Consider the following 27894-nt stretch of genomic DNA (forward strand, 5'->3'; position numbering starts at 1 on the left):
TAGCGGGTGGTCCTCGGCATTGCTGGCTCCAGGTGCCAGCCAGCTAAACGCACTGGACATGGGACACTTCCATTTCCGTTAAATCTCGCCCAATTTCTTTCTGTTTGATACCAACCTTAGCTTCCTTAGCTAGCCACAAATTGTCCACCCTTCTCGTAGAATCTTTTTTCTCAAAAAAATATATATTTGTTGAGAGTTATGAAATATCTTCTTAAATGCCTGTCACTATTTCTCTACAGTCTTATTTTTTAATCTATTTTTCCTGGACCTTTATAACCAGTTCTGTTTTCATACCCTTACAAATTACCTTTATTTAAGTTTAACGCCCTAGTTTCAGAGCCATATTTCTCACCTGCAAACTGAATGTGAAATTTGTTCACTCTTACCGAGAAATTACTAACTGCGAGGTTGTTAATTATTCGCTCTCATTACCAGGTCTAAACCAGCCCATTCCAAAGTTGATTTCACAACATATTGTTTGAAGAAACAGTGGGTACAATTCACTGGACATGAAACAAAATTCGCTTTCGGGGGATAATTCTCGGCGGCTGCAGCATCGAGATTCACCCCGCTCTTCATGGGCACTATTCACCCCGCTATTCATGGGCACTATTCACCCCGCTATTCATGGGCACTATTCACCCCGCTCTTCACGGGCACTATTCACCCCGCTATTCATGGGCACTATTCACCCCGCTCTTCACGGGCACTATTCACCCCGCTCTTCACGGGCACTATTCACCCCGCTCTTCATGGGCACTATTCACCCCGCTCTTCACGGGCACTATTCACCCCGCTCTTCACGGGCACTATTCACCCCGCTCTTCACGGGCACTATTCACCCCGCTCTTCACGGGCACTATTCACCCCGCTATTCATGGGCACTATTCACCCCGCTATTCATGGGCACTATTCACCCCGCTCTTCACGGGCACTATTCACCCCGCTATTCATGGGCACTATTCACCCCGCTATTCATGGGCACTATTCACCCCGCTCTTCACGGGCACTATTCACCCCGCTCTTCACGGGCACTATTCACCCCGCTATTCATGGGCACTATTCACCCCGCTCTTCACGGGCACTATTCACCCCGCTATTCATGGGCACTATTCACCCCGCTATTCATGGGCACTATTCACCCCGCTCTTCACGGGCACTATTCACCCCGCTATTCATGGGCACTATTCACCCCGCTATTCACGGGCACTATTCACCCCGCTATTCATGGGCACTATTCACCCCGCTATTCACGGGCACTATTCACCCCGCTATTCACGGGCACTATTCACCCGGCTATTCACGGGCACTATTCACCCCGCTATTCATGGGCACTATTCACCCCGCTCTTCACGGGCACTATTCACCCCGCTATTCATGGGCACTATTCACCCCGCTATTCATGGGCACTATTCACCCCGCTCTTCACGGGCACTATTCACCCCGCTATTCATGGGCACTATTCACCCCGCTATTCATGGGCACTATTCACCCCGCTCTTCACGGGCACTATTCACCCCGCTATTCACGGGCACTATTCACCCCGCTATTCATGGGCACTATTCACCCCGCTATTCATGGGCACTATTCACCCCGCTATTCACGGGCACTATTCACCCCGCTATTCATGGGCACTATTCACCCCGCTATTCATGGGCACTATTCACCCCGCTATTCATGGGCACTATTCACCCCGCTATTCATGGGCACTATTCACCCGGCTCTTCACGGCCACTTTGCCGTGTTTTGGGGTTTTGTGGAGTTTCTCCCTGCCGAGGCCACGCTTTAGTGATTTCCTGCTCACTGACGGACTGAGCTCGCCAGCAGAAATGGCTATTCACAGATCAGGCTGCCCCGATCTCACCCCCTCAACGTTCTCATGGCAACTGGAACCCCCCCCCCCCCCTCCTGCAATCACCACCCCCCCGGCCGAACCCCTTGCAGTGTCAACCTGGATTCTGTGCATCCTGGCACTTGCTAGCCTGGCACCCTGGCAGTACCAGGGTATCTGAGTGGCACCACCAGGGCATTAGGCTAGCAATGCCAAGGTGCCCGGATGCTGGGAGAGTGCCAGGGTACCACCCTGCCCTGGCCCGACCACCCAGCGAGACCCCCCGAGGTGCCATCACACCTGGTCCAAGTTTGTGGAAACCAGAACTAAATGGCGCCAGTCCAGGTCGTGCAATCACGGCCGTTGACTCCAGAGCGCGGCGTAAAAGTGATGTCCGGGTATTTAAATGAGCTGATCTTGTCTGGCCCTGTGAGGGGGAGAGCCAGATGGCATGGGCAGAACTGGTCAGGTGTCTCTCGATCGGCCCGGTGCTTGGCATGGAGCCCGATTTGGGTTCTTGCAGGATTCACCCGTTGCACCCGGCCCCACCACGGCGGAACACAGTGGCTGAATCGCGCACAGTATTTCATTCCTTTCCCTCTCCCAACCTTTCCTTCAACCCACACTCCCTCTCACCTCCTCTTCCCCATACTACCTCCCCTTCCCACCCCCTCCCTCGCCACTCCCTCCTTCCCCATTCCTCATTCCCTCCTCTCCCACTTTCCATTCTCATGCCCTCCCTTCATTCTTTATCACCTTCCTCCATCTATTATTCTCTCCCTCATCCCACCCCTCCCATCCTCTATTTCATCCACTACCCACCCACCTCCCATCCTCTATTTCATCCCAAGTACCATCCACTTGACGATGAGAATATTTCAGTGTTTATCTCTCCACCATTGATAGTTGTCCCTTTATCATACGTTCTTTTACAAAAGGGATATCTTGTTTGACAAATTTATTAGAGTTTTTTGAAGATATAGCTAGTAGGGTAGATAAAGGTGATCCAATAGATGTGGTATACTTGGACTTTCAAAAGGCATTTGATAAGGGACCACACAAAAGGTTAATCCACAAGATAAGGGCTCATGTGGTTGGTGGCGATATATTAGCACGGAGAGAGGATTGATTAATGGAGCAGTGAATCGTGAATTCTCACAGGAATCAGTGCTGGGGCCTCAGCTATTTACAATCCATATTAATGATTACGCTGAAGAGACAGGAAGTGATGCATCAAAGTTTGCTGACAATACAAAACTAGGTGGAAACGTAAGTGGTGAGCAACACAAGGAAGCTGCAAAGAGATAGAGATAGGTTTAGTGAGGCGGTTACAAAATGGCATTTGGAGTAGGAGTATAATGTTTGAAGTGTGAGGTTAGGGTTAGGTTGTAAGATGTGAAAACTATGTGAAATGTGTAAATGTTGATGTTTGCAAGAACTCGGATATGCTTGTATAAGGAATGCAGGAAGTTAGCATATAAATGCAACAGCCAATAACCAGCTGGCCTATATTGCAAGTGCAACCCAAGAATAAAGAAAACTCGCTACAATTGTACAGAGGGTTTTGGTGAGGCCTCATTTAAGAAAGGATAGTCTTTCATTGGAGGCTGTACAACCCCGGTTCACTGAATTGGTGCCTGGGGTTGAGGGGGTTATTCTGTGAAGAGACACTGAGTAATTTGGGCCGAGATTTCTGGAGTTTAGAGAATGAGAGACAATTTCATTGAAACCTACAAGATTTTGAAGGGTTTTGACAAGATGGACGCTGAGAGATTGTTTCCATTGGTCGGAGAATCTAAAACACAGGAGCAGTCCAAGGATAAGGAGTCAATCATTTCGGATGAGATGAGGGGAAATTCCTTCACTTGAAGGATTGTAAATGTTTGGAATTCTGCCGTGCAATTTATTTTTATTCATTGGGTGACGTGGGCATTGCTGGCTGGTCCAGCATCTATTCCCCATCCCTGATTGCCCTGGAACTGAATGGTTTGCTTGGCCATTCCTGAGGGCATTTAAAAGTCAACCACATCGCTGTGGGTCTGGAGTCACGTGTAGGCCAGACCGGGTAAGGACGGCAGATTCCCTTCCCTAAAGGATATTAGTGAACCAGATGGGTTTTATGACAATCGGCAATAGTTTTTTTTTTTTTAAATAAATTTAGAGTACCCAATCATTTTTCCAATTAAGGGGCAATTTAGCGTGGCCAATCCACCTAGCTTGCACGTTTTTGTGTTGTGGGGGCGAAACCCACGCAGACACGGGGAGAATGTGCAAACTCCACACGGACAGTGACCCAGAGCCGGGATCGAACCTGGGACCTCAGCGCCGTGAGGCGGTTGTGCTAACCACTAGGCCACCGTGCTGCCCTTCGGCAATAGTTTCATGGTTGTCACTAGACTTATAATTCCAGATTTTATTTTATTGAATTCAAATTTCACCATCTGCAGTGACGTGATTTGGGTCCCAGCGAATTACCCTGGGCCTCAGGATTACTAGTCCAGTGGCAATACCACCACGCCATTGCCTGCCGCAGTGGGAATACATCGAAGGCTGGGATAGACAAATTTTTGGAGTTATGGAAAATGGGCAGTGGGTGGGAAAGTGGAGTTAAAACCCAGAACCAGCTATGATCATATTGAATGACAGAGCTGGCTCCATGGGATGAATAATATTCTCCTCCTATTTCTTATTTTCTTGTGTTCAACTGCCTCAGCCCTAACGTCTGGGATCCCCTCCCTAAACCTCTCTGTTCTCAACACTGTGGGTGTCTCAGCACCACATGGACTGCAACAGTTAAGAAGGAGGTTCCCCACCACGCTCTCCAAGGTAGGTAGCAATGGGCAATAAGCGCTGGCATAGCCAATGATTTTCACATTCTAGAAAAGAATCTCTTGTGTAGTCTGGTGTAAGATTTTCATTGATATTCCTCTGATGCAGCATCATGAAATGTTTACTCGTTAAAGGTGCCATATAAATGTACGATATTGTTGTGTAAGTGGTTCAAGATGCTTAGTAGCTTAGAGCTGCCACAGATTTCAGGTCTGGCAGAGTGAATGAGGTTAAGCGTAGAGAGAAATGAATCCAGTTGTTGTTAATGAGAACCAGATGCTCAATCCTAAAATCTCGGTTAACTGCTTTCTCCTTTTCCCCCCAGAACCTGTTTCTGCAAAAATCGGTGAGTTCTAATGTTCTAGAATAACAGATCACAGCTTTTTCTCAGCAACATGGGTGGCAGTGACACAGTGGGCAGCACAGTGGTATGGTGAGAGTCACAACGGCACAGTGGGTGGCACAGTGGTTAGCGCTGATGCCCTTCAGAGCCAGGGACCCTGGTTCAATTCCACTGATGACTGTCTGTGCGGAGTCTGCACGTTCTCCCCGTGTGTGCGTGGGTTTCCTCCGGGTGCTCCGGTTTCCTCCCACAGTCCAAAAATACACAGGTTCGATGGAGTTATGGGGATAGGGTGGGGGAGGGGCTCTTTCAGAGGATCAGTGCAGACTTGATGGGCAGAATGGCCTCCTGCTGCAATGTTAGAATTCTGTGATTCTATGGTTCCCTGTGAAAGGAAAAGGTTTGGATTCTCTGATTCTCAGGCTATGTCCTGATACCGGTGTGGGACCGATGGCCTTTTACGACCAGACGAGCAGCGCAAAACAGCCACCGATCCTCGGTTTGGCTGGGGGATAGCAGGAAGGCAGCATCGAGCACCCAGCTCTAGGTGCTGATACAGCCCGGAGAATTGCTGGGTCTGTGGCCAGGCCATGCAACATGGCAGCGGCTGCCCACGGATCCAGCCTGCAAAATAGTGCCCCCCCCCTTGGCCGGCTCGCGACCCCAGTCCCTGCCAAAGTCCCTCCTGCCCGCGGATCAGCCCTCCCCCGACTGTGGTGGCTCTGGATTGAGTCCGCAGCCACCACGCCGAGTTCCTGACAAGTGATAGCAAACGTGACCGAAGCTGTTGGGAACCCGACCGGTCAGGGGGAGGGCCTCAGGGGGAGGGCCTCAGGCAGCGTCCTGAGGTCGTCGACACGGCGCATGGTGTACTCCTATAGTCGCCACTTTGGAGGGGACAGTGCATCACGAAAGTGGCGCTGCCCCGATTTCTTCAGAAAGGTTGATTCTCTGGCCAATCGCCAATGTTAAAAACAGAACTGAACCTCGCCGTCGGGAACTCAACCCATCGGAAGCGGAGCATCGTGGAGGCCCCGGAGAATACCGAGTCGGGCACGTTAATGACACGCAAACGGTGTTTACTCTACGTGTGTTCCAGAACGCATTGACGCCACTGTCATGGTGATGGAGAATTGCAATTTGGCATCAAATCAGCACCCGCCTCAATTTTGGCGTCAGAACCTATTCTCTGTCCAATCACATTTCGTGATTTTGGCAGCAGCCAATGGAGAATCCCGCCCCATGTGTCCATTTCTGGAAAGTGAACAGCTGTAACCTGCGTTTAAACTCCTCCGATCCTTTAGCTACAAAGCCATTCATTCCTTTCTCCTAGTGGGCTGTGATTGACAGCTGTGAGCCTTGCTTCATTCCTCTGTGCTCCAAGTGCTGTTACCACAATGTTTACAAACATCAACCACATCAAAGGGAGTTAAGTGCTGTCAATTTCCAGCTAAGCACTTCAAAATCATTCAAGTATGAAGAGCTGTGATTGGAATGCACTTAACTCTCTTTAATGTGGAGGTCTCCCTATTTAGGCAATCCCTGGGGGTATCTCATTTTAGAGGGTCACGGGGGGGGGGGGCGGTGGGGTAGGGGGTCTGGGAGGGGAAGGGTGGACTGGTCATGCAGTGTGGTGGGGGAGGGTGGCCCTCGGATGGACTAGGGGTTACCCCCCCGGCCTACCGTGATGTCCACCACGTCACGTTCACGTTGGGTGATACCTGTAGTGAATTCCGCCCATGTGACTCCTGGCCCAGAGGAGCGGAGGATCGCGAGGACCCAGAGACTCAGGTGCTGGGCCCAATAAGTGGATATAAATGGATCACTAGGACTCATTTGTATCCATTTACATTCGCCCACTGGGGCGTGGGTGAGAACCCCGATTGCGCGCCAGCAGGGGGGCTAGAGCATGCGGTCAGTTCAGACGCCCGATTCGCCAACCGATCATGATCCACGTTGCTGGTGTTGCTGGTGTGGGTGAAAACCGGTGTGGGACTCACCCAAAAAGCCGGCGGTAACACCCCACCAAACCCACCCAAAATGATACTTCAAAATAATTTGGTTAAATCATGCCCGGGGATAGATATAGAGAGAAAAACAGACAGAGATATAGAGAAAGACAGGTAAATGAGAGACTGAGAAAGACAAAGAGGAAGGTAGAGAGAGAGAGAGATGGAGAGACCGAGAGAAGCACAGCGAAAGAGAGACAAACTCAGCGAGAGAGGAGAGAGGCGCAACATTTTTTCCACAATAGTTAAAGTCTGACTTCCAGGGCCGGAAGTGAAAAGGGGAAGACACAGTGACCCCACTCTGAGGGTGGGTCATTCATACCCTGGGACCCTCCATGGATCACAGAGTGTCCATAAAATTCCAACCAGAGAGTTACAAACACATCACTGAGATGATCTATCTGATATTTTTCAGAATTTAAGGATGTGAGAGGAAACATTGTCGTCAAATGTGATGCAGACGAGGATATTGTCATTAATGGACATGCGAGTAAATCACAAACAGTAACTGACCCATTCTCAGGAACAGTGCACTGTGAGAAAGGGGAATCGGTTGCAGACAAAGGATTCCTGCATTTAAACTGTAAGTTTTCTTGCTGTTTAATTTGTGGGTGGGTCCATTGAAGTTAATCACATTCTATTCCCAGGACCTCCTGGAGGATTCCTCCTTGCCCCGGAGGCTCCCGGTTCACATCAGACTCAGGAAAGAGTCTCCATCATTCGGGATTGTTTGGTGGGGTCACCATGGGAGGCGGCTCAGGGTAGGATCTCCCTGCGTTTAGAAAGCTTCCTGATCCCACAAAACATCTGTCAGATTCCTCACAACAAGAAAGAACTTCCATTTCTTGACCACTGTCACTATACTAACAACCCGTCTTTCAGAACAGGAAGAGATCTTCAGCCAATCAGGACTGTGCTGCCCTTGGCGAAATCTATCAAAGGGGTCCCACTCCACCTCACAGCCTCAAACACATTTTAACCTCAATAAACCACCTCACAACATTGGAGACACCACAAAGCATTTGACATCCCCTCCAACCTGCCTTGTTATGCTCTTGGCATAGCATAAGCTGCTTCCTTGATGTTCACTCTGACAAAGGAAGGTTCAGACGTGGAGATAACTTGAACACGTTTATTAAACTATTTACAATTCTCCGATTCGGATTCACCTCTACTGATAATCCTTCTATAGCTACTCAGACTGACGAACCAGTCTGCTACAATCCACGTGGCGGGTGTGATATTGAATCAACCCTGTGTCTGTACTCACTGAGTGTCTCCACTGGAAAGAGGAAGACCATGTGTGCTGTGTCCTTTATATATGGGTCGGTGTAATGCCCTCCTGTGCTAGTGTCACCTCTGTGTGTATCATGAATGCCCATTGGTCGTGTCCTATCTTACTGACCTATTGGTTGAGTGTCTGTGTGTCATGTCTCTGGTGCTCCCTCTAGTGTCTAGCTAGTCTACGTGTCCTTACATTAACCCCTTGTGTATCTACAGTGATGCAGATCACCACACAACCCTCGCTATCCTGAACCTCCTCCGGCCCAGACAACCCTCACTATCTGGAACCTCCTCCAGCCCCTACAACCCTCACTATCTGGACCCTCCTCCAGCCCTTACAACCCTCACTATCTTGAAACTCCTCCAGCCGCTACAACCCTCACTATCTGGAACCTCTTCCAGCCCCTACAACCCTCACTATCTCCAACCTCCTCCAGCCCAGACAACCCTCACTATCTAGACCCTCCACCAGCCCTTACAACCCTCACTATCTTGAAACTCCTCCAGCCGCTACACCCCTCACTATCTGCAACCTCCTCCAGCCCCTACAATCCTCACTATCTCCAACCTCCTCCAGCCCAGACAACACTCACTATCTGGAACCTCCTCCAGCCCAGGCAACCCTCACTATCTGCAACCTCCTCCAGCCCAGACAACCCTCACTATCTGGACTCTCCTCCAGCACCTACAACCCTCACTATCTGCAACCTCCTCCAGTCCCTACAACCCTCACTATCTGGAACCTCCTCCAGTCCCTACAACCCTCACTATCTGGAACCTCCTCCAGCACCTACAACCCTCACTATCTGCAACCTCCTCCAGCCCCTACAATGCTCACTATCTTGAACCTCCTCCAGTCCCTACAACCCTCACTATCTGGAACCTCCTCCAGCCCCTACAATCCTCACTATCTTGACCCTCCTCCAGCCCCTACAACCCTCACTATCTGCAACCCCCTCCAGCCCCTACAACCCTCACTTTCTGCAACCTCCTCCAGTCCCTACAACCCTCACTATCACCAACCTCCTCCAGCCCCTACAACCCTCACTATCTTGAACCTCCTCCAGCCTCTACAACCCTCACTATCTTGAACCTCCTCCAGCCGCTGCAACCCTCACTATCTGGAACCTTCTCCACCCAGACAACCCTCACTACCTGCAACCTCCTCCAGCCCCTAAACCCTCACAATGCAGAACCTCCTCCACCCACTACAACCCTCACTATCTGCAACCTCCCCTATCTCTGTAACCTCCTCAAACCACTACAGCCCTCCCTATCTCTGTAACCTCCACAAACCCCTACAACCCTCCCTATCTCTGTAACCTCCACAAAACCCTACAACCCTCCCTATCTCTGTAACCTCCACAAAACCCTACAACCCTCCCTATCTCTGTAACCTCCACAAAACCCTACAACCCTCCCTATCTCTGTAACCTCCACAAACCCTTACAACCCTCCCTATCTCTATAACCTCCACAAACCCTTACAACCCTCCCTATCTCTGTAACCTCCACAAACCCTTACAACCCTCCCTATCTCTGTAACCTCCACAAACCCTTACAACCCTCCCTATCTCTGTAACCTCCTCAAACCCCTAGAACTCTTCCTATCTCTGTCACCTACTCAAATCCCGACAACTCTCCCTATCTCTGTAATTTCCTCAAACTACTACAACCCTCCCTATCTCTGTAACTTCATCAAACCACTACAAACCTCCCTAGCTCTGTAGCTTCCTACAACCCTCCCTATCTCTGTAATGTCCTACAACCCTCCCTATCTCTGTAACCACCTCAACCCACTACAACCCTCCCTATTTATGTAAACTTCTCAAACCCCTACAACCCTTCCTATCTCTGTAACCTCCTCAACCCACTACAACCTTCCCTATCTCTGTAACCTCCTCAAACCCCGACAAACTTCCCTATCTCTGCAACCTCCTCTAATACCTACAACCCTCCCTATCTCTCTAACCTCCTCAAACTCCTACAACCCACCCTACCTCTGTAACCTACTCAAACCACTACAACCCTTCCTATCTCTGTAACCTCCTCAAACTCTAAAACCCTCCCTATCTCTCGAACTTCCTCAAACTCCTACAACCCCCCCCCCCCCCCCCCCCAATCTCTGTAACCTTCTCAAGACCCTAAACCTTACCTATCTCTGGAACTTCCTCAAACTCCGACAACTCTCCCTATCTCTGTAATGTCCTACAACCCTCCCAATTGCTGTAATCTCCTGAACCCGCTACAACCCTCCCTATCTCTGTAACCTCCTCAAAGGCCCTACAACCCTCCCTATCTCTGTACCTCAAACTCCTACAACCCTCCTTATCGCTGTAACCTCCTCAAACCCCTACAACCCTCCCTATCTCTGTAACCTCCTCCAGCCCCTACAACCCTCCTATCTCTGTACCTCAAACTCCTACAACCCTCCTTATCGCTGTAACCTCCTCAAACCCCTACAACCCTCCCTATCTCTGTAACCTCCTCCAGCCCCTACAACCCTCCCTATCTCTGTAACCTCCTCCAGCCCCTACAACCCTCCCGTCTCTGTAACCTCCTCCAGCCCCTACAACCCTCCGCATCTCTGTAATCTCCTCCAGCCCCTACAAACCTCCCTATCTCTGTAATCTCCTCCAGCCCCTACAACCCTCCGCATCTCTGTAACCTCCTCCAGCCCCTACAACCCTCCCTATCTCTGTAACCTCCTCCAGCCCCTACAACCCTCCCTATCTCTGTACCTCAAACTCCTACAACCCTCCTTATCGCTGTAACCTCCTCAAACCCCTACAACCCTCCCTATCTCTGTAACCTCCTCCAGCCCCTACAACCCTCCCGATCTCTGTAACCTCCTCCAGCCCCTACAACCCTCCCTATCTCTGTAACCTCCTCCAGCCCCTACAACCCTCCGCATCTGTGTAATCTCCTCCAGCCCCTACAACCCTCCCTATCTCTGTAATCCCCTCCAACCCCTACAACCCTCCCTATCTCTGTAACCTCCTCCAACCCCTACAACCCTCCGCATCTCTGTAACCTCCTCCAGCCCCTGCAACCCTCCGCATCTCTGTAACCTACTCAAACCCCTTCAACCCTCCCTATCTCTGTAACCTACTCAAACCCCTTCAACCCTCCCTATCTCTGTAACCTCCTCCAGCCCCTACAACCCTCCCTATCTCTGTAACCTCCTCCAGCCCCTACAACCCTCCCGATCTCTGTAACCTCCTCCAGCCCCTACAACCCTCCGCATCTCTGTAATCCCCTCCAACCCCTACAACCCTCCCTATCTCTGTAACCTCCTCCAGCCCCTACAACCCTCCGCATCTCTGTAACCTCCTCCAGCCCCTACAACTCTCCGCATCTCTGTAATCCCCTCCAGTCTCTACAACCCCCCGCATCTCTGTAACCTACTCAAACCCCTACAACCCTCCCTATCTCTGTAACCTACTCAAACCCCTACAACCCTCCCTATCTCTGTAACCTCCACAAACCCCTACAACCCTCCCTATCTCTGTAACCTCCTCCAGCCCCTACAACCCTCCCGATCTCTGTAACCTCCTCCAGTCCCTACAACCTTCCCTATCTCTGTAACCTCCTCCAGCCCCTACAACCCTCCCGATCTCTGTAACCTCCTCCAGCCCCTACAACCCTCCCTATCTCTGTAACCTCCTCCAGCCCCTACAACCCTCCCAATCTCTGTAACCTCCTCCAGCCCCTACAACCCTCCCTATCTCTGTAACCTCCTCCAGCCCCTACACCCCTCCCTATCTCTGTAACCTCCACCAGCCCCTACACCCCTCCCTATCTCTGTAACCTACTCAAACCCCTACAACCCTCCCTTTCTCTGTAACCTCCTCCAGCCCCTACAACCCTCCCTATCTCTGCAACTTATGGGCCGCCGGCCACCTCCACTGCCCTCTGCTCGGGCACGGTGAGGGGCCGCACGTCTGGTATTTCCCCTGATCTTCTCCCGCTCCCGGCGGTTGTGTGCGTGGCCTTCACTGGGGGGAGGGGACACAACGATGACACCGCTAGACGGTCCAGCGCATGCAGCCCAGGGGGTGGGTCGATAGTGGCCTCAGTGGCCAGGGGCCCAGCCTTGGGCGCTGGCATGTGGGGTAGGGTGAGTGTTCGGCCGTCCCCCGGAGGGGAGGGGCTGGGTTACGGGTGTGTGTGTGTGGGGGGTGGGGGGATGGAGGGGGGGGGGGGGGGGTTAGTGCCGGGGTACAGAGCTGCCAATTCACCCTGGCCGCCCTCAGGAGATCGTGCAGTTTCTTCCGGCACTGCATCCCAGCCCGGACAACGTTGCCCCCGCCGCTGACCGCCTCTGCCACCTGCGCCCATCACGGCGAACGCGGCGCCTGGTGGCCTTCCTCCCAGCCCAAGGTACAGGGTCATCCGCCTCTCCTCTAGGATGGTGTCCAGCTCAGCCTCCCTGAACCGTGGAGCAGATCTCCTTCCAGCCACCTTGTTGGCTGGGATAGTGTTTGTGGGGCTGCGGCTTGTGAGCCTCATGTGCGCCAATCGCGGACCTGGCAAATCCGGCACCATTTTCCATGGAATTGTTCACGTTCCACGTGACGATGCTGCTAGCCCATTTACAGTTGCTAAATCGGTGCAGCTGTTGCACCATTTTTTCTGTCGCAAAACACCACGGTTCCCACACCGGTGGCAGAATTCCCACCACATCGGAGAATCCAACCCTTAGTCTGCCGCTCTGACTTGCTGTCGAGTTTTATTTTACAATTCTCCTTCAAGTCCTGGGGTTCTTTTAGTGAAAGGTCCAATATAAATACAGCTTGTGTCTCACTGGAGACTGGGGTTTTTTTTCTTGTGTTACAGTTTTCATTTTCTCTCTGTTTCTCTCTCTGATCCCAGTGTGTAAGAATTGTGTTGTGATGGACATCGCTGGAATAAGTGGGATGGTCATTGCAAGTGTCACCTTCACCATCTTCATCGCGATTGCTGTTTATTCTGTCTCAGCACCGGACAGATCGTGGAGTCATCAAGGTACGAGAGATTCATGATTGGTCAACGATTTCTCGAACGCTTGTCCCTCGTGACACCCTGATTGACGAGGGCCAGTTTAGCTAGTCTGCCGACTGCACCTTTTCACAAGCGATCTCGACAATTATCCGAATATGGAGGCACATTCAAAATGTGATTGGAGCTGAAAGAAATTTTATGTTCCTTCCAGAATGTAACAGAACTCGGGGCCATCAATAGAAAACAGTCAGCAATAAATCCGCATCCCACAGAGAGTGGGGAAAATGTGGGACTCACTCCCTCAGGGAGTGGGGAAAATGTGGGACTTACTCCCAAAGGGAGAGGGGAGAATGTGGGACTTACTCCCTCAGGGAGTGGGGGGAATGTGGAACTCGCTCCCACAGAGAGTGGGGAAAATGTGGGACTTACTCCCTCAGGGAGTGGGGAGAATGTGGAACTCGCTCCCACAGGGAGTGGGGAGAATGTGAGACTCACTCCCACAGGGAGTGGGGAGAATGTGGAACTCGCTCCCACAGGGAGTGGGGGGAATGTGGAACTCGCTCCCACAGGGAGTGGGGAGAATGTGAGACTCACTCCCACAGGGAATGGGGGGAGAATGTGAGACTCACTCCCTCAGGGAGTGGGGAGAATGTGAGACTCACTCCCTCAGGGAGAGGGGAGAATATGGAACTTGCCCCAGTGACAGTGAAGGAGCGGGGATATATTTCCAAGTCAGGGAGGTGAGTGACTTGGAGGGGAACCTCCAGGTAGCGGGGTTCCCAGGTATCTGCTGCTCTTGTCCTTCAGGATGGTAATGTTCATGGTTATGCCATACTCAGAGAATGATGCCGATGAAGTTTGCCATCCCTGTACTGGGTCTTTGCCAGAGCTATCCAATAGACCACCCCTACCCCCAGCCACGGCAATTTCTTTTGTTGGCAGTTGTTTGACCAGAAGAGCAAAAGTTTTCTCAGTGAAGTAGGTTTTAAAAGTGTCTTGAAGGATGAAAGAGATTCCAAGAGATCGGAATTGAACCCGGGTCCATGGCGGGTGAGACAGCAGTGCTAATCACCACCAAAGCTGCCAGCCAGGTGGGATTCAGGATGACCCAGAAATGCCAGAATTAGAGGAATGCAGTGATCTTGGGGAGTTGTGGGGCTGGAGGAGGTTAGAGCGAGAGAGGGAATGAAGTCCGGAGGAATTTGAAAACAAGGATGAAAATGTTTAAATTGAGGCATTGTTTAACTGGGACACAGTGGAAGTGAGTGAGCACGGGGTTGATAGGGGATAGAACATGGTGAGAGACAGGAGCAGCAGAGTTTGCAAGGTTTGACTTTGCAGGAGGGTGCCAGTGTTCAGGTAGGTGGTTTGAAGTGTTTCTACTTCAATGCCAGGAGTATACGAAATAAGGTAGGGGAACTGGCAGCATGGGTTGGTACCTGGGACTTCGATGTTGTGGCCATTTCAGAGACATGGATAGAGCAGGGACAGGAATGGTTGTTGCAGGTTCCGGGGTTTAGGTGTTTTAGTAAGCTCAGAGAAGGGGGCAAAAGAGGGGGAGGTGTGGCGCTGCTAGTCAAGGACAGTATTACGGTGGCAGAAAGGATGCTAGATGGGGACTCTTCTTCCGAGGTAGTATGGGCTGAGGTTAGAAACAGGAAAGGAGATGACACCCTGTTGGGAGTTTTCTATAGGCCACCTAATAGTTCTAGGGATGTAGAGGAAAGGATGGCGAAGATGATTCTGGAAAAGAGCAAAAGTAACAGGGTAGTTGTTATGGGAGACTTTAACTTTCCAAATATTGACTGGAAAAGATATAGTTCGAGTACATTAGATGGGTCGTTCTGTGTACAATGTGTGCAGGAGGGTTTCCTGACATAATATGTTGACAGACCAACAAGAGGCGAGGCCACATTGGATTTGGTTTTGGGTAATGAACCAGGCCAGATGTTAGATCTGGAGGTAGGTGAGCACTTTGGAGACAGTGACCACAATTCGGTGACCTTTACATTAGTGATGGAAAGGGATAAGTATACCCCGCAGGGCAAGAGTTATAGCTGGGGGAAGGGCAATTATGATGCCATTAGACATGACTTAGGATGTGTAGGTTGGAGAAGTAGGCTACAAGGGTTGGGCACACTGGATATGTGGAGCTTGTTCAAGGAACAGCTATTGCGTGTTCTTGATAAGTACGTACCAGTCAGGCAGGGAGGAAGGGGTAGAGCGAGGGAACCGTGGTTTACCAAAGAAGTGGAATTTCTTGTTAAGAGGAAGAAGGAGGCCTATGTGAAGATGAGGCGTGAAGTTTCAGTTGATAGTTACAAGGAAGCGAGGAAGGATCTAAAGAGAGAGCTAAGACGAGCAAGGAGGGGACATGAGAAGTCTTTGGCAGGTAGGATCAAGGAAAACCCAAAAGCTTTCTATAGGTATGTCAGGAATAAAAGAATGACTAGGGTAAGAGTAGGGCCAGTCAAGGACAGTGGTGGGAAGTTGTGTGTGGAGGCTGAGGAGATAAGCAAGATTCTAAATGAATTATTTTCGTCAGTATTCACTCAGGAAAAAGATAATATTGTGGAGGAGAATGCTGAGACCCAGGCTATTAGAATAGATGGCATTGAGGTGCGTAGGGAAGAAGTGTTGGCAATTCTGGACAAGGTGAAAATAGATAAGTCCCCGGGGCCTGATGGGATTTATCCTAGGATTCTCTGGGAAGCCAGGGAAGAGATTGCTGAGCCTTTGGCTTTGATTTTTATGTCATCATTGGCTACAGGAATAGTGCCAGAGGACTGGAGGGTAGCAAATGTGGTCCCTTTGTTCAAGAAGGGGAGTAGAGATAACCCCGGTAACGATAGGCCGGTGAGCCTCACATCTGTTGTGGGTAAAGTCTTGGAGAGGATTATAAGAGATACGATTTATAATCATCTAGAGAGGAATAATATGATTAGGGATAGTCAGCATGGTTTTGTGAAGGGTAGGTCATGCCTCACAAACCTTATCGAGTTCTTTGAGAAGGTGACTGAACAGGTAGATGAGGGTAGAGCAGTTGATGTGGTGTATATGGATTTCAGTAAAGCGTTTGATAAGGTTCCCCACGGTCGGCTATTGCAGAAAATACGGAGGCTGGGGATTGAGGGTGATTTAGAGATGTGGATCAGAAATTGGCTCGTTGAAAGAAGACAGAGAGTGGTGGTTGATGGCAAATGTTCAGAATGGAGTTCAGTTACGAGTGGCGTACCACAAGGATCTGTTCTGGGGCCGTTGCTGTTTGTCATTTTTATAAATGACCTAGAGGAGGGCACAGAAGGTTGGGTGAGTAAATTTGCCGACGACACTAAAGTCGGTGGAGTTGTAGACAGTGTGGAAGGATGTTGCAGGTTACAGAGGGACATAGATAAGTTGCAGAGCTGGGCTGAGAGGTGGCAAATGGAGTTTAATGTAGAGAAGTGTGAGGTGATTCACTTTGGAAAGAATAATAGGAATGCGGAATATTTGGCTAATGGTAAAATTCTTGGTAGTGTGGATGAGCAGAGGGATCTCGGAGTCCATGTACATAGATCCCTGAAAGTTGCCATCCAGGTTGATAGGGTTGTGAAGAAGGTCTATGGTGTGTTGGCCTTTATTGGTAGAGGGATTGAGTTCCGGAGCCATGAGGTCATGTTGCAGCTGTACAAAACTCTGGTACGGCTGCATTTGGAGTATTGCGTACAGTTCTGGTCGCCTCATTATAGGAAGGACGTGGAAGCTTTGGAACGGGTGCAGAGGAGATTTACCAGGATGTTGCCTGGTATGGAGGGAAAATCTTATGAGGAAAGGCTGATGGACTTGAGGTTGTTTTCGTTAGAGAGAAGAAGGTTAAGAGGTGACCTAATAGAGGCATACAAAATGATCAGAGGGTTAGATAGGGTGGACAGTGAGAGCCTTCTCCCGCGGATGGAGGTGGCTAGCACGAGGGGACATAGCCTTAAATTGAGGGGTAATAGATATAGGACAGAGGTCAGAGGTAGGTTTTTTACGCAAAGAGTGGTGAGGCCGTGGAATGCCCTACCTGCAACAGTAGTGAACTCGCCAACATTGAGGGCATTTAAAAGTTTATTGGATAAGCATATGGATGATAATGGCATAGTGTAGGTGAGATGGCCTTTCGGTTTTTTTTCCATGTCGGTGCAACATCGTGGGCCGAAGGGCCTGTACTGCGCTGTATCGTTCTATGTTCTATGTTACAGAGAGTGAAAAATTGGTGGAGAACAACTTAATTACTCGTACATTCTGTGTTTATTTAGAAGGTTCTAGATACCATGCCTCTTCATATTTAATAAGTTTCTGAATATTTCTTCTGCAGCTTCTGACAGGCACCCACTGATGCATAATGATGCTTCTGATGCAATATATTCGGTAAGTGACCATTCAACTCAAACCCATCGAACACAACAATCCTTAGCTTGGCCAAGAATGGTGAGCTTGAGCTTGGTGGTGGAGTGTGTTAGGATGATGGAAACGCAATACAACTATTGTCCAGATTACGAGCTGAATGGGACAGAGGGGTTACCATATCCATCACTTTCTCACTCAGATGGGGATGCATTCCGTGATCTTTCTCTGTCCCGTATTTCACACATTTTAAGTTTTTCTGTTTGATCTCCAGGGCAGTGAGGGAAAAATGACTTGGGGTGAAGTAGAAAAATCCCCATCTCCCCAAACCCCTCTTCTGTATGGATTATACAACTGAACTCCTTGGGTTAACCCCAGGTTCACCGGAACATGTGAGAGCTCCTTGCCAATACAGCTCTCCCTCAGTATTGATCACAATAATCTGCCAAACTGCTGCTGGAACTCACAACAAAGATGTGGAAGTGAGACTAACTGAGATGTCTGTTATTTGTGGAAACAATGGTGCTTAAAGAAAATGTGGAGGACTTTGATCTGAAGGCTGCTCACCAATCTCAGAGAGCTCACCAAATCTAGGCCCAGAAATCTTCAAACTCTGGCTGTGATTCTCCCGGTTGAAGATTAGGTGGAAAACCGGTATTAGGAGCAAACCTGATGTGGCACAAAGTACAATTTTTAATAAGGATCGAGGTTTTTACTGGACCTGGGGGTGTGTGGGGGGGGGGGGGGGGCAGGGCGATCTCTCTGACAGGCCCCACTCCTCAGAGATCGGGACGCCATTTTTAAAGGGCACCCGAAACTCAGAAAACATTTCCAGCCCCTCCCCCACGTGGATTACTGTCAAGGCCCTCCCCCACCCTAATCTCTGGCAAGGGCCACTCCCGAATCCTCCCCAATCCCCCCCCCCCCCCCCCCCCCCCCCACACCCCCCTTCAGCCACATCCCTTGGAAATGCCAACCTGGCACCTTGTACTGATGTGTGAGTTGAAGGTAAAAGTATTCCCTTTAAGGTGGTGGAAACCTTTAAAGTGTTTTTTTCACAGTCAATTTCATTGCCCTTTAACTTTTTCAAGCCCTGAACTGGTCTTTCTAGGAGGCTCTTCGGAACAAAGAGACAGCGTCTTTAAAAAAACTCAAAGTAGCAGCTCCTCAAAGTCCATGAGCCCCTGTAGAGATGTGTAAATAAACAACAGTAATCCTCCCTTTGAAATTGCCTGGACCTGTCAATCAAAAGGCTTTTAAAAGGCAATTGTCTGTGAAATTGAATGTAAATAATGCAGTTCAAATCTTTTATGCTTCTCGGCATACAAACAGGCTTGACAATACCGATAATTAGATTCAAATCAGCTTTAATGATCTATCTGGGTGATCCCACTGGGTCTGGGCATGAATCTCGTTGGGGCAGACGGGACCTCAATGGGGCTTGCAGGGCATGCTGGGAGACTCACAATGGGCCGGTGTGAACCCCGTTTTTTCCCTGATACCTGATTCACCGGGTCATCGGCATTCCCATCACTGGCTGGTGGTCCCGGAGAATCCCCCCTCCCCTCTGACTTTAGGACAGGAAATCTTCTTCATTTCCCTTCATTTCTGAAGTCACTATAAATATCTGAGGGACATTCACCATCTGATTAGTGAATGACACACTCCACTCTGCATCAGAGCAGTGAAGGCCAGGGGTGGCAGGGTGGAGCAGTGGTTAGCACTGCTGCCTCACGGCGCTGAGGTCCCAGGTTCAATCCCAGCCCCGGGTCACTGTCCGTGTGGAGTTTGCACATTCTCCCCGTGTCTGTGTGGGTTTCGCCCCCCCAACCCAAAGATGTGCAGGGCAGGTGGATTGGCCACGCTAAATTGCCCCTTAATTGGGAAAAATAATTGGGTAATCTAAATTTATTTTTAAAATTGGAAAAAAAGAGCAGTGGACACCTGTTCCCATCGCCATGGCAGCAAGGGCTGGATTTTCCTGGAATCCTGGGCGGGATTCTCCGATAATGGGGCTAAATGTTGACGCCGTCGTAAATACCGGAGGGTTTTGTGACGGTGCTATCTGGCCACTTGTAGCACGAGGGGCCAGCGCTTCACGGAGCTTCAGCTGCCGATACGTGCCCCAACCCGGCCGGCGCGGGTCCGCACATGCGCGTGACTTGCTGTCTCCGCGCTGGCCCCCGGGCAACATGGCGGAGCCTGACAGGGGCCTGGCGCGTTGGAACATAGGCGCCCCCCGGAATTAGCCCGCCCGCCGATCAGTAGCCACCGATCGCGGGACTGGCTACTGTGGAGGCCACCCCAGAGTCGGATCCCCCTCCCCCTAACCAGGACGGACCCCGCAGCCAAAACGCCCAGGTCCCGCTGGGTAGGACCACTCGGCATTCAGCCTGTTGAGCACGGAGAATCGCCGGGGGGGAGGCCGTGTTGAACAACCGGCGCTGCGGCAACCACACCGGCTCCATTGGCGCTGATTCTCCAATCGCTGGAGAATCGCCAGCCCAGCGTCGGGGCGGCATCGCGGGATTCGCGCCCCCCTCCCGGCGATTCTCCGGCCCGCTGCGGGATCGGAGAATTCCGCCCACTGTTATTGACAAGTTTATGGCAGTAACGGCAAATCGACTGAAGAATTAAGAAGAGATTAAATGATTAATCAGCTTTGCAACATTGAGGTGTACAAATTGAAATGTTGTTAATTGGCATTTTGATGAGCCACTGCGCTAGCTAACTAAAGTTGGCTAGTGAACGGAGGTGAGATGAGAGGAGGACTGTGGACATTGGAGCCTGGTTAGCAAGTTTCGATGGGCCTACGAGGCGAGCGAGAGGCTGGGAGATTTTCAAGAGGAAATGTAGGGGGGGTTTTTGGGAGGGGGGAAGGGGTTCGATGTTAATAATGGATAGGGGCTGGTCAGGCTCATGGGGCAGTGCCCGGTGGTATGATGATGGTGGATAAGAAGGGTGGGGGGGGGAGGTGAGAGATCCCCAGTTAGGATAGTCACGTGGAACGTGAGAGGGCTAGGAGGTCCGGTCAAGTGTGCTTGCGCATCTTAAAAGTTTGAAAGCCGATGTGGCAATGCTGTAGGAGACTCACCTGAGGGTGAAGGACCAGGTGAGACTTAAAAAGGGTGGGGTTAGTCAGGTGTTTCACTCTGAACTTGACAGGAGGGCTCGAGGGGTAGCGGTAATGGTCAGCAAAAGGGTACGGTTCCAGATGGAGAAGGTGGTGCCAGATCAGAGGGACCTGTTGGAATTCTTGACTCTTGAGAAGATTTAAGTTTGAACTGAGGGGAGGGATTGAGGGGTTCTGCAATTCATGGGCATTATTCGTCATGCACTCTCAAGAACTGGATAACATCAAACATTAGTTGGTGGGGGTGGGTTGGGGGGGATGTGTGTATTAAGGGTGACGATGGGTGATTCTTGATTCCTCTTTGTCATTTGTTTGTGTGAACATGCGTGCTGATGTTTGGGGTTTGGTGGGAGGATGGGATCGTTGTTATTGATATGGGGATTGACATATTTGTTTCTGATTATTGTTTATTGTTGGTGGGTGTAAATTTGGGAGAAAATGTGAAAAAGAAGAATAAAAAATATTTTTTAAAAATTGGTATTTTGATGGAACATGGATTTCCTTTTTCAGCATCTTGACAATTCTGGCAAGTCCATGTACAGTGAGCTGGGGAGAAGACGCTGAAGAAATTACTCAAATCCCTTCCTTATTCTCCAGAACAAAAGCTTTGATTCAATGTAGCAACTGAATTATGTTGGTCGAGAGTCTCATCAGCTCTTCAGAACAAATACCAAGAACAAAGAAATGTAATTTTAATAAAGGTTATCTTGAATTATTCTCCAATTTATTCATCTTTAATTCTCACCCTTTTCATGTGAGTAGATGTTTGACAGCGCTGGCTTCTCCTGCACTGTGATCTGACTCTGTTGAAGAGTTTGAACTCTTGACAGGAGGCTGGACCACTTTCGGAAATAGTCTGGCTCTTTTCTTCACCCTGACAAATCTCCGGCTTATTGTGTGGGTATAGAAACGGTAACGGCAAAGAGTGAGGGGCAAACACAGCTCTCAGTTAATGCGGCAAAACTGAGCTCCACCTTCCAACTTCAGTCAGGTCAACAGGTTTGTGTGAAACATCCTATTTAATAACTGACCTGAATTTGAATTCTTGTTTAAGGTAGTGGGCATATTGGGCAGCACAGTGGTGCAGTGGTTCACAAGATTTAGTCGTCCTTAGCAAATTGCAAGGAAGTTGACTCAGGCTTATTATTTGATTAAGTAAGAACGCCAGATAGGGCTACACGGTGGCGCAATGGTTAGCACTGCTGCCTCACGGTGCCGAGGACCCGGGTTCGATCCCGGCTCTGGGTCACTGTCCGTGTGGAGTTTGCATATTCTCCCCATGTCTGCGTGGGTCTCATCCCCACAAACCAAAGATGTGCAGAGTAGGTGGATTGGCCACGCTAAATTGCCCCTTAATTGTAAAAAATGAATTGGGTACTCCAAATTTATTTAAAAAGTGGTTTGCAGTAAATGAAAATCAAATGCATAAAAATGATTGGAATACCAAATATTTCAAACCTGCAGCCAAAGAACTTCACCTGAAGGCGAGACATTATTGTGATACAGGAAAATCAATAGGCAATGTGTGCACAGCAAGATCCAATTAAAAACAATGTGAAAATAACAAGATAATTATTTTCTGTGATGTTGATTCACGACAACAGCGATAACTGCGCTGAATCTCTCAATAGAGCTCTGGGATCCTTACATTCACCTGAAAGAAGGTAACGTTAAATCCAAAAGATGGCATTTTGACACTGCAGCACTTCCTCAGTACTGACCCTCTGACAGTGCGGCACTCCCTCAGTACTGACCCTCTGACAGTGCGGCACTCCCTCAGTACTGACCCTCCAACAGTGCAGCACTCCCTCAGTTCTGACCCTCTGACAGCGCAGCACTCCCTCAGTACTGATCCTCTGACAGTGCAGCACCTCCTCAGTACTGACCCTCTGACAGTGCAGCATTCCCTCAGTACTGACCCTCTGACAGTGCGGCACTCCCTCAGTACTGACCCTCTGACAGTGCAGCATTCCCTCAGTACTGACCCTCTGACAGTGCAGCACTCCCTCAGTACTGACCCTCCAACAGTGCAGCACCCCCTCAGTACTGACCCACTGACAGTGCAGCGCTTCCTCAGTACTGAACCTCTGACAGTGCAGCACTCCCTCAGTACTGACCCTCTGACAGTGCAGCACTCCCTCAGTGCTGACCCTCTGACAGTGCAGCGCTTCCTCAGTACTGACCCTCCAACAGTGCAGCACTCCCTCAGTGCTGACCCTCTGACAGTGCGGCACTCCCTCAGTACTGACCCTCTGACAGTGCCGCACTCCCTCAGTACTGACCCTCTGACAGTGCAGCACTCCCTCAGTAATGACCCTCTGACAGTGCAGCACTCCCTCAGTACTGACCCTCTGACAGTGCAGCACTCTCTCAGTACTGACCCTCTGACAGTGCAGCACTCCCTCAGTACTGACCCTCTGACAGTGCAGCACTCCCTCAGTACTGACCCTCTGACAGTGCGGTACTCCCTCAGTACTGACCCTCTGACAGTGCAGCACTCCCTCAGTACTGACCCTCTGACAGTGCAGCACTCCCTCAGTATTGACCATCTGACAGTGTGGCACTCCCTCAGTACTGACCCTCTGACAGTGCGGCACTCCCTCAGTTCTGACCCTCTGACAGTGCAGCACTCCCTCAGTACTGACCGTCTGACAGTGCGGCACTCCCTCAGTACTGACCCTCTGACAATGCAGCACTCCCTCAGTACTGACCCTCTGACAGTGCAGCACTCCCTCAGTACTGACCCTCTGACAGTGCAGCACTCTCTCAGTACTGACCCTCTGACAGTGCAGCACTCCCTCAGTACTGACCCTCTGACAGTGCAGCACTCCCTCAGTACTGACCCTCTGACAGTGCGGCACTCCCTCAGTACAGACCCTCTGACAGTGCAGCACTCCCTCAGTACTGACCCTCTGACAGTGCAGCACTCCCTCAGTACTGACCGTCTGACAGTGCGGCACTCCCTCAGTACTGACCCTCTGACAGTGCGGCACTCCCTCAGTACTGACCCTCTGGCAGTGCTGCACTCCCTCAGTACTGACCCTCTGACAGTGTAGCACTCCCTCAGTACTGACCCTCTGACAGTGCAGCACTCCCTCAGTACTGACCCTCTGACAGTGCGGCACTCCCTCAGTACTGACCCTCTGACAGTGCAGCACTCCCTCAGTACTGACCCCTCGAATTTCTGTTCCTCTGAATCACATTCTGAAGGCCAGAGTCTGCTCAGAAACATGTTAACATTCTTCGCCTTGACTGGACAATCTGGCCTGTGAAAACAAGAAGTCATAATTTAGCCATGTCATTGTAACAAAAATGAAATGAATCCTGAATAACAGCTGCATGTGTAACTCAGGGGGGCCGAGGGGGGCAACGGACGACGGGTAGATTGTAGATTCTGTCCCAACTGTCTCCCTGAGTACCAAACCCTGGTCCTGACCCCTGACCCCACAGTCCATGACCCCTGAGCCCCAATCTGCAGACCCCAACCCCTGACCCCTGACCCCACAGTCCATGACCCCTGACCCCACAGTCCATGTCCCCTGAGCCCCAATCTGCAGACCCGAACCCCTGACCCCTGACCCCACAGTCCATGACCCCTGACCCCACAGTCCATGTCCCCTGAGCCCCAATCTGCAGACCCGAACCCCTGACCCCTGACCCTACAATCCATGACCCCTGTGCCTTCACAAGTTTCAGGAAGAAAATGTCAAGCATTTTTTTGATCTTCTCCCTGCCCGACTTAGACCTGACCAGTGGTTGCTGTGGGAACGCCTGGATCTCTGTAAAGTGGTCAGTGGTCACCTGTGTGGTGGTCAGAGATCACCACTTACCTCTGACTTTAAAGTGCATTGTGCTCAGGCTCAGCAGAATAGTTTGAGATCTGGGTAATGATGGGTTAGTGTGGGGTGAGAGAGATAGTGTGGAGCCAGGGTCAAACCCAGGGTCGTGACCTGCGGGTGGGTCACAGGCGGGTGTCAGAATGGTCGCGGGGCGAAACGTCGTGGTGTTCTCAATAGTGCAAAGTCGTGCCGGCTGCGACCGACTTTCAGAATCCGGCTGTTCTGTACATTCTCGCCCCCTCCGCAGGGCGCAGGCCCGGAGCCCAGCGAGGCAGACCGCCCCCTCAGCAGGGCGCAGGCCCCAGCGAGGCAGACCACCCCCTCAGCAGGGCACAGGCCCGGAGCCCAGCGAGGCAGACCACCCCCTCAGCAGGGCGCAGGCCCGGAGCCCAGCGAGGCAGACCGCCCCCTCAGCAGGGCGCAGGCCCCAGCGAGGCAGACCACCCCCTCAGCAGGGCGCAGGCCCGGAGCCCAGCGAGGCAGACCACCCCCTCAGCAGGGCGCAGGCCCGGAGCCCAGCGAGGCAGACCACCCCCTCCGCAGGGCGCAGGCCCGGAGCCCAGCAAGGCAGACCTCCCCCAATTGACGTCAGTGTGCTGACCCAGGACCATTTGATGTTTTTTAAGCACCAGAGTCTTCCTGTGTGAAGTAGTGGCAGAGCGCAGGTCACCTATTGGGCGCGAGAGACCTTCCTCCATTTTGCAGCTGGCAGCAGTGCTGGTGTGAGCTCCAGGGCCTCTGGTGAACGAGCCATGAAGAAGAAGCTGGAAACAGGAACAAAGCAGCATAAAGGTGATTACTGAGGTGTGGGTTCAGAGAGGTACTGGCAAATGAAAGTTTAAAATCCTCATTCCCGTACCAGCCTCCCCGAACAGGCGCCGGAATGTGGTGACTAGGGGCTTTTCACAGTAACTTCATTGAAGCCTACTCGTGACAATAAGCAATTTTCATTCATTTCATTTCATAACGTCAGAGGCATTTGAAGACTTAACTTGGCGAGTTCGAGGAGAAACTTCTTGATGGTGTGGGGGTGGGGTGGGGAAGGGGGTGGGGAGGGGTGGGGGATGGGGTGGGGAAGGGGGTGGGGTGGGGTGGGGTGGGGGATGGGGTGGGGAAGGAGGTGGGGGATGGGGTGGGGAAGGGGGTGGGGTGGGGTGGGGGATGGGGTGGGGAAGGGGGTGGGGTGGGGTGGGGTGGGGGATGGGGTGGGGAAGGAGGTGGGGGATGGGGTGGGGAAGGGGGTGGGGAGGGGTGGGGGATGGGGTGGGGAAGGGGGTGGGGTGGGGTGGGGTGGGGGATGGGGTGGGGAAGGAGGTGGGGGATGGGGTGGGGAAGGGGGTGGGGTGTGGGTGGTTGGTGGTGGGGGTAAGGTGGGGGCGGGTTGGGGGTGGGCGGGTGGGGGGTTGTAAAGTGGATGGGCAGGCACTCCTTCCCAGGATGGAGGGGGTCACCAGGGGGCATAATAACCCTATGGTCCGTGGGGCAAAGTCTAGAGGAGATGTGTGAGGCAGGTGTTTTACACAGAGGGTGAAATCCCATCGCAGACACGGGGAGAACGTGCAGACTCCACACAGGCAGTGACCCAAGCCGGGAATCGAACCTGGGACCCTGGCGCTTTGAAGAAATTGTGCTAACCACTGTGCTACTTTGCTGCCCAGACAATGGGTGGGATTCTCAGGGCGGGGGGGGGGGGGTTCGGGCAGGGCGGGGGGGGGGGTCGGGCAGGGCGGGGGGGGGGGTTCCGGCAGGGCGGGGGGGGGGGGGGGGGGGCGGGGGTGGGGGGGGTTCCGGCAGGGCGGGGCGGGGGGGGTGGGTTCCGGCAGGGCGGGGGGGTTCCGGCAGGGCGGGGGGGGTTCCGGCAGGGCGGGGGGGGGGGGTTCCGGCAGGGGGGGGGGGGGGGGTTCCGGCAGGGGGGGGGGGGGGGGGGTCCCGGCAGGGCGGGGGGGGGGGGGGTTCCGGCAGGGGAGGGGGGGGGGTCCCGGCAGGGCGGGGGGGGGTCGGGGGTGGGGGGGGGTTCCGGCAGGGCGGGGGGGGGGGGGGGGTTCCGGCAGGGGAGGGGGGGGGGGGGTCGGGGGTGGGGGGGTTCCGGCAGGGCAGGGGGGGGGGTTCCGGCAGGGCGGGGGGGGGGTGTCGGGGGTGGGAGGGGTTCCGGCAGGGCGGGGGGGGGGGGGGGGTTCTGGCAGGGCAGGGGGGGGGGTCCCGGCAGGGCGGGGGTGGGAGGGGTTCCGGCAGGGAGGGGGGGGGGGGGTCGGGGGTGGGAGGGGTTCCGGCAGGGCGGGGGGGGGGGGGCGGGGGGTACCGGCAGGGCGGGGGGGGGGGTTCCGGCAGGGCGGGGGGGGGTTCCGGCAGGGGAGGGGGGGGGGGGGGGCGGGGGGGTCCCGGCAGGGCGGGGGGGGGGTTACGGCAGGGCGGGGGGGGGGGGGTTCCGGCAGGGCGGGGGGGGGGTTCCGGCAGGGGAGGGGGGGGGGGGTCCCGGCAGGGCGGGGGGGGGGGGGGGGGGCGGGGGGGTTCCGGCAGGGCGGGGGGGGGGTTCCGGCGGGGGGGGGGGGGGTTCGGCAGGGCGGGGGGGGGTTCCGGCAGCGCGGGGGGGGGGTCACGGCAGGGTGGGGGGGGGGGTTCCGGCAGGGCTGGGGGGGGGGGGTTCCGGCAGGGCGGGGGGGGGGTTACGGCAGGGGAGGGGGGGGGGGTCCGGCAGGGGGGGGGGGGGGGGGCGGGGGGTTCCGGCAGGGAGGCGGGGGGGGGGTTCCGGCGGTGCGGGGGGGGGGGTTCCGGCAGGGCGGGGGGGGGGGGGCGAGGGGGGGGGTTCCGGCAGGGGAGGGGGGGGGGTTCAGGCGGTGCGGGGGGGGGGTTCCGGCAGGGGAGGGGGGGGGGGTCCGGCGGGGCGGGGGGGGGGGTTCCGGCAGGGCGGGGGGGGGTTACGGCAGGGAGGGGGGGGGGGTCCGGCAGGGCGGGGGGGGGTTCCGGTCAGGGGAGGGGGGGGGGTCCCGGCAGGGCTGGGGGGGGGGGGGTCCCGGTAGGGCGGGGGGGGGGGGTTCCGGTGGGGCGGGGGGGGGGGGGTTCCGGCAGGGGAGGGGGAGGGGGGTCCCGGCAGGGCGGGGGGGGGGGGGTTCCGGCAGGGCGGGGGGGGGGGTGGGTTCCGGTTAGGGCGGGGGGGGGGGGGGTCCCGGTAGGGCGGGGGGGGGGGGTTCCGGTAGGGCGGGGGGGTGGGTTCCGGCAGGGGAGGGGGAGGGGGGGTCCCGGCAGGGCGGGGGGGGGGGGGTTCCGGCAGGGCGGGGG

General features: G+C 53.2%; 1 protein-coding gene and 1 pseudogene across 2 annotated transcripts in view; one reads left to right on the forward strand and one right to left on the reverse strand.

The window, feature by feature from the left end:
• The window catches only part of LOC119954458 (T-cell surface glycoprotein CD3 delta chain-like), a 92107-nt gene extending 70605 nt beyond the window's left edge, over positions 1 to 21502 (forward strand). For both annotated transcript variants that reach the window (XM_038779679.1, XM_038779678.1), the window contains 5 exons: positions 4986 to 5006; positions 7428 to 7595; positions 13171 to 13302; positions 17618 to 17670; positions 21290 to 21502. In XM_038779679.1, coding sequence (XP_038635607.1) covers positions 4986 to 5006; positions 7428 to 7595; positions 13171 to 13302; positions 17618 to 17670; positions 21290 to 21343 — 428 coding nt within the window. In that variant the 3' untranslated portion in view covers positions 21344 to 21502. The remainder of the gene's footprint in view (positions 1 to 4985; positions 5007 to 7427; positions 7596 to 13170; positions 13303 to 17617; positions 17671 to 21289) is intronic.
• Positions 21503 to 26330: 4828 nt separating this feature from the next.
• On the reverse strand, positions 26331 to 27847 carry LOC119954380 (annotated as a pseudogene).
• Positions 27848 to 27894: the final 47 nt, after the last annotated feature.

The sequence above is a fragment of the Scyliorhinus canicula genome, chromosome 19 (genome assembly GCF_902713615.1).
Source record: "Scyliorhinus canicula chromosome 19, sScyCan1.1, whole genome shotgun sequence".
NCBI lineage: Eukaryota > Metazoa > Chordata > Chondrichthyes > Carcharhiniformes > Scyliorhinidae > Scyliorhinus > Scyliorhinus canicula.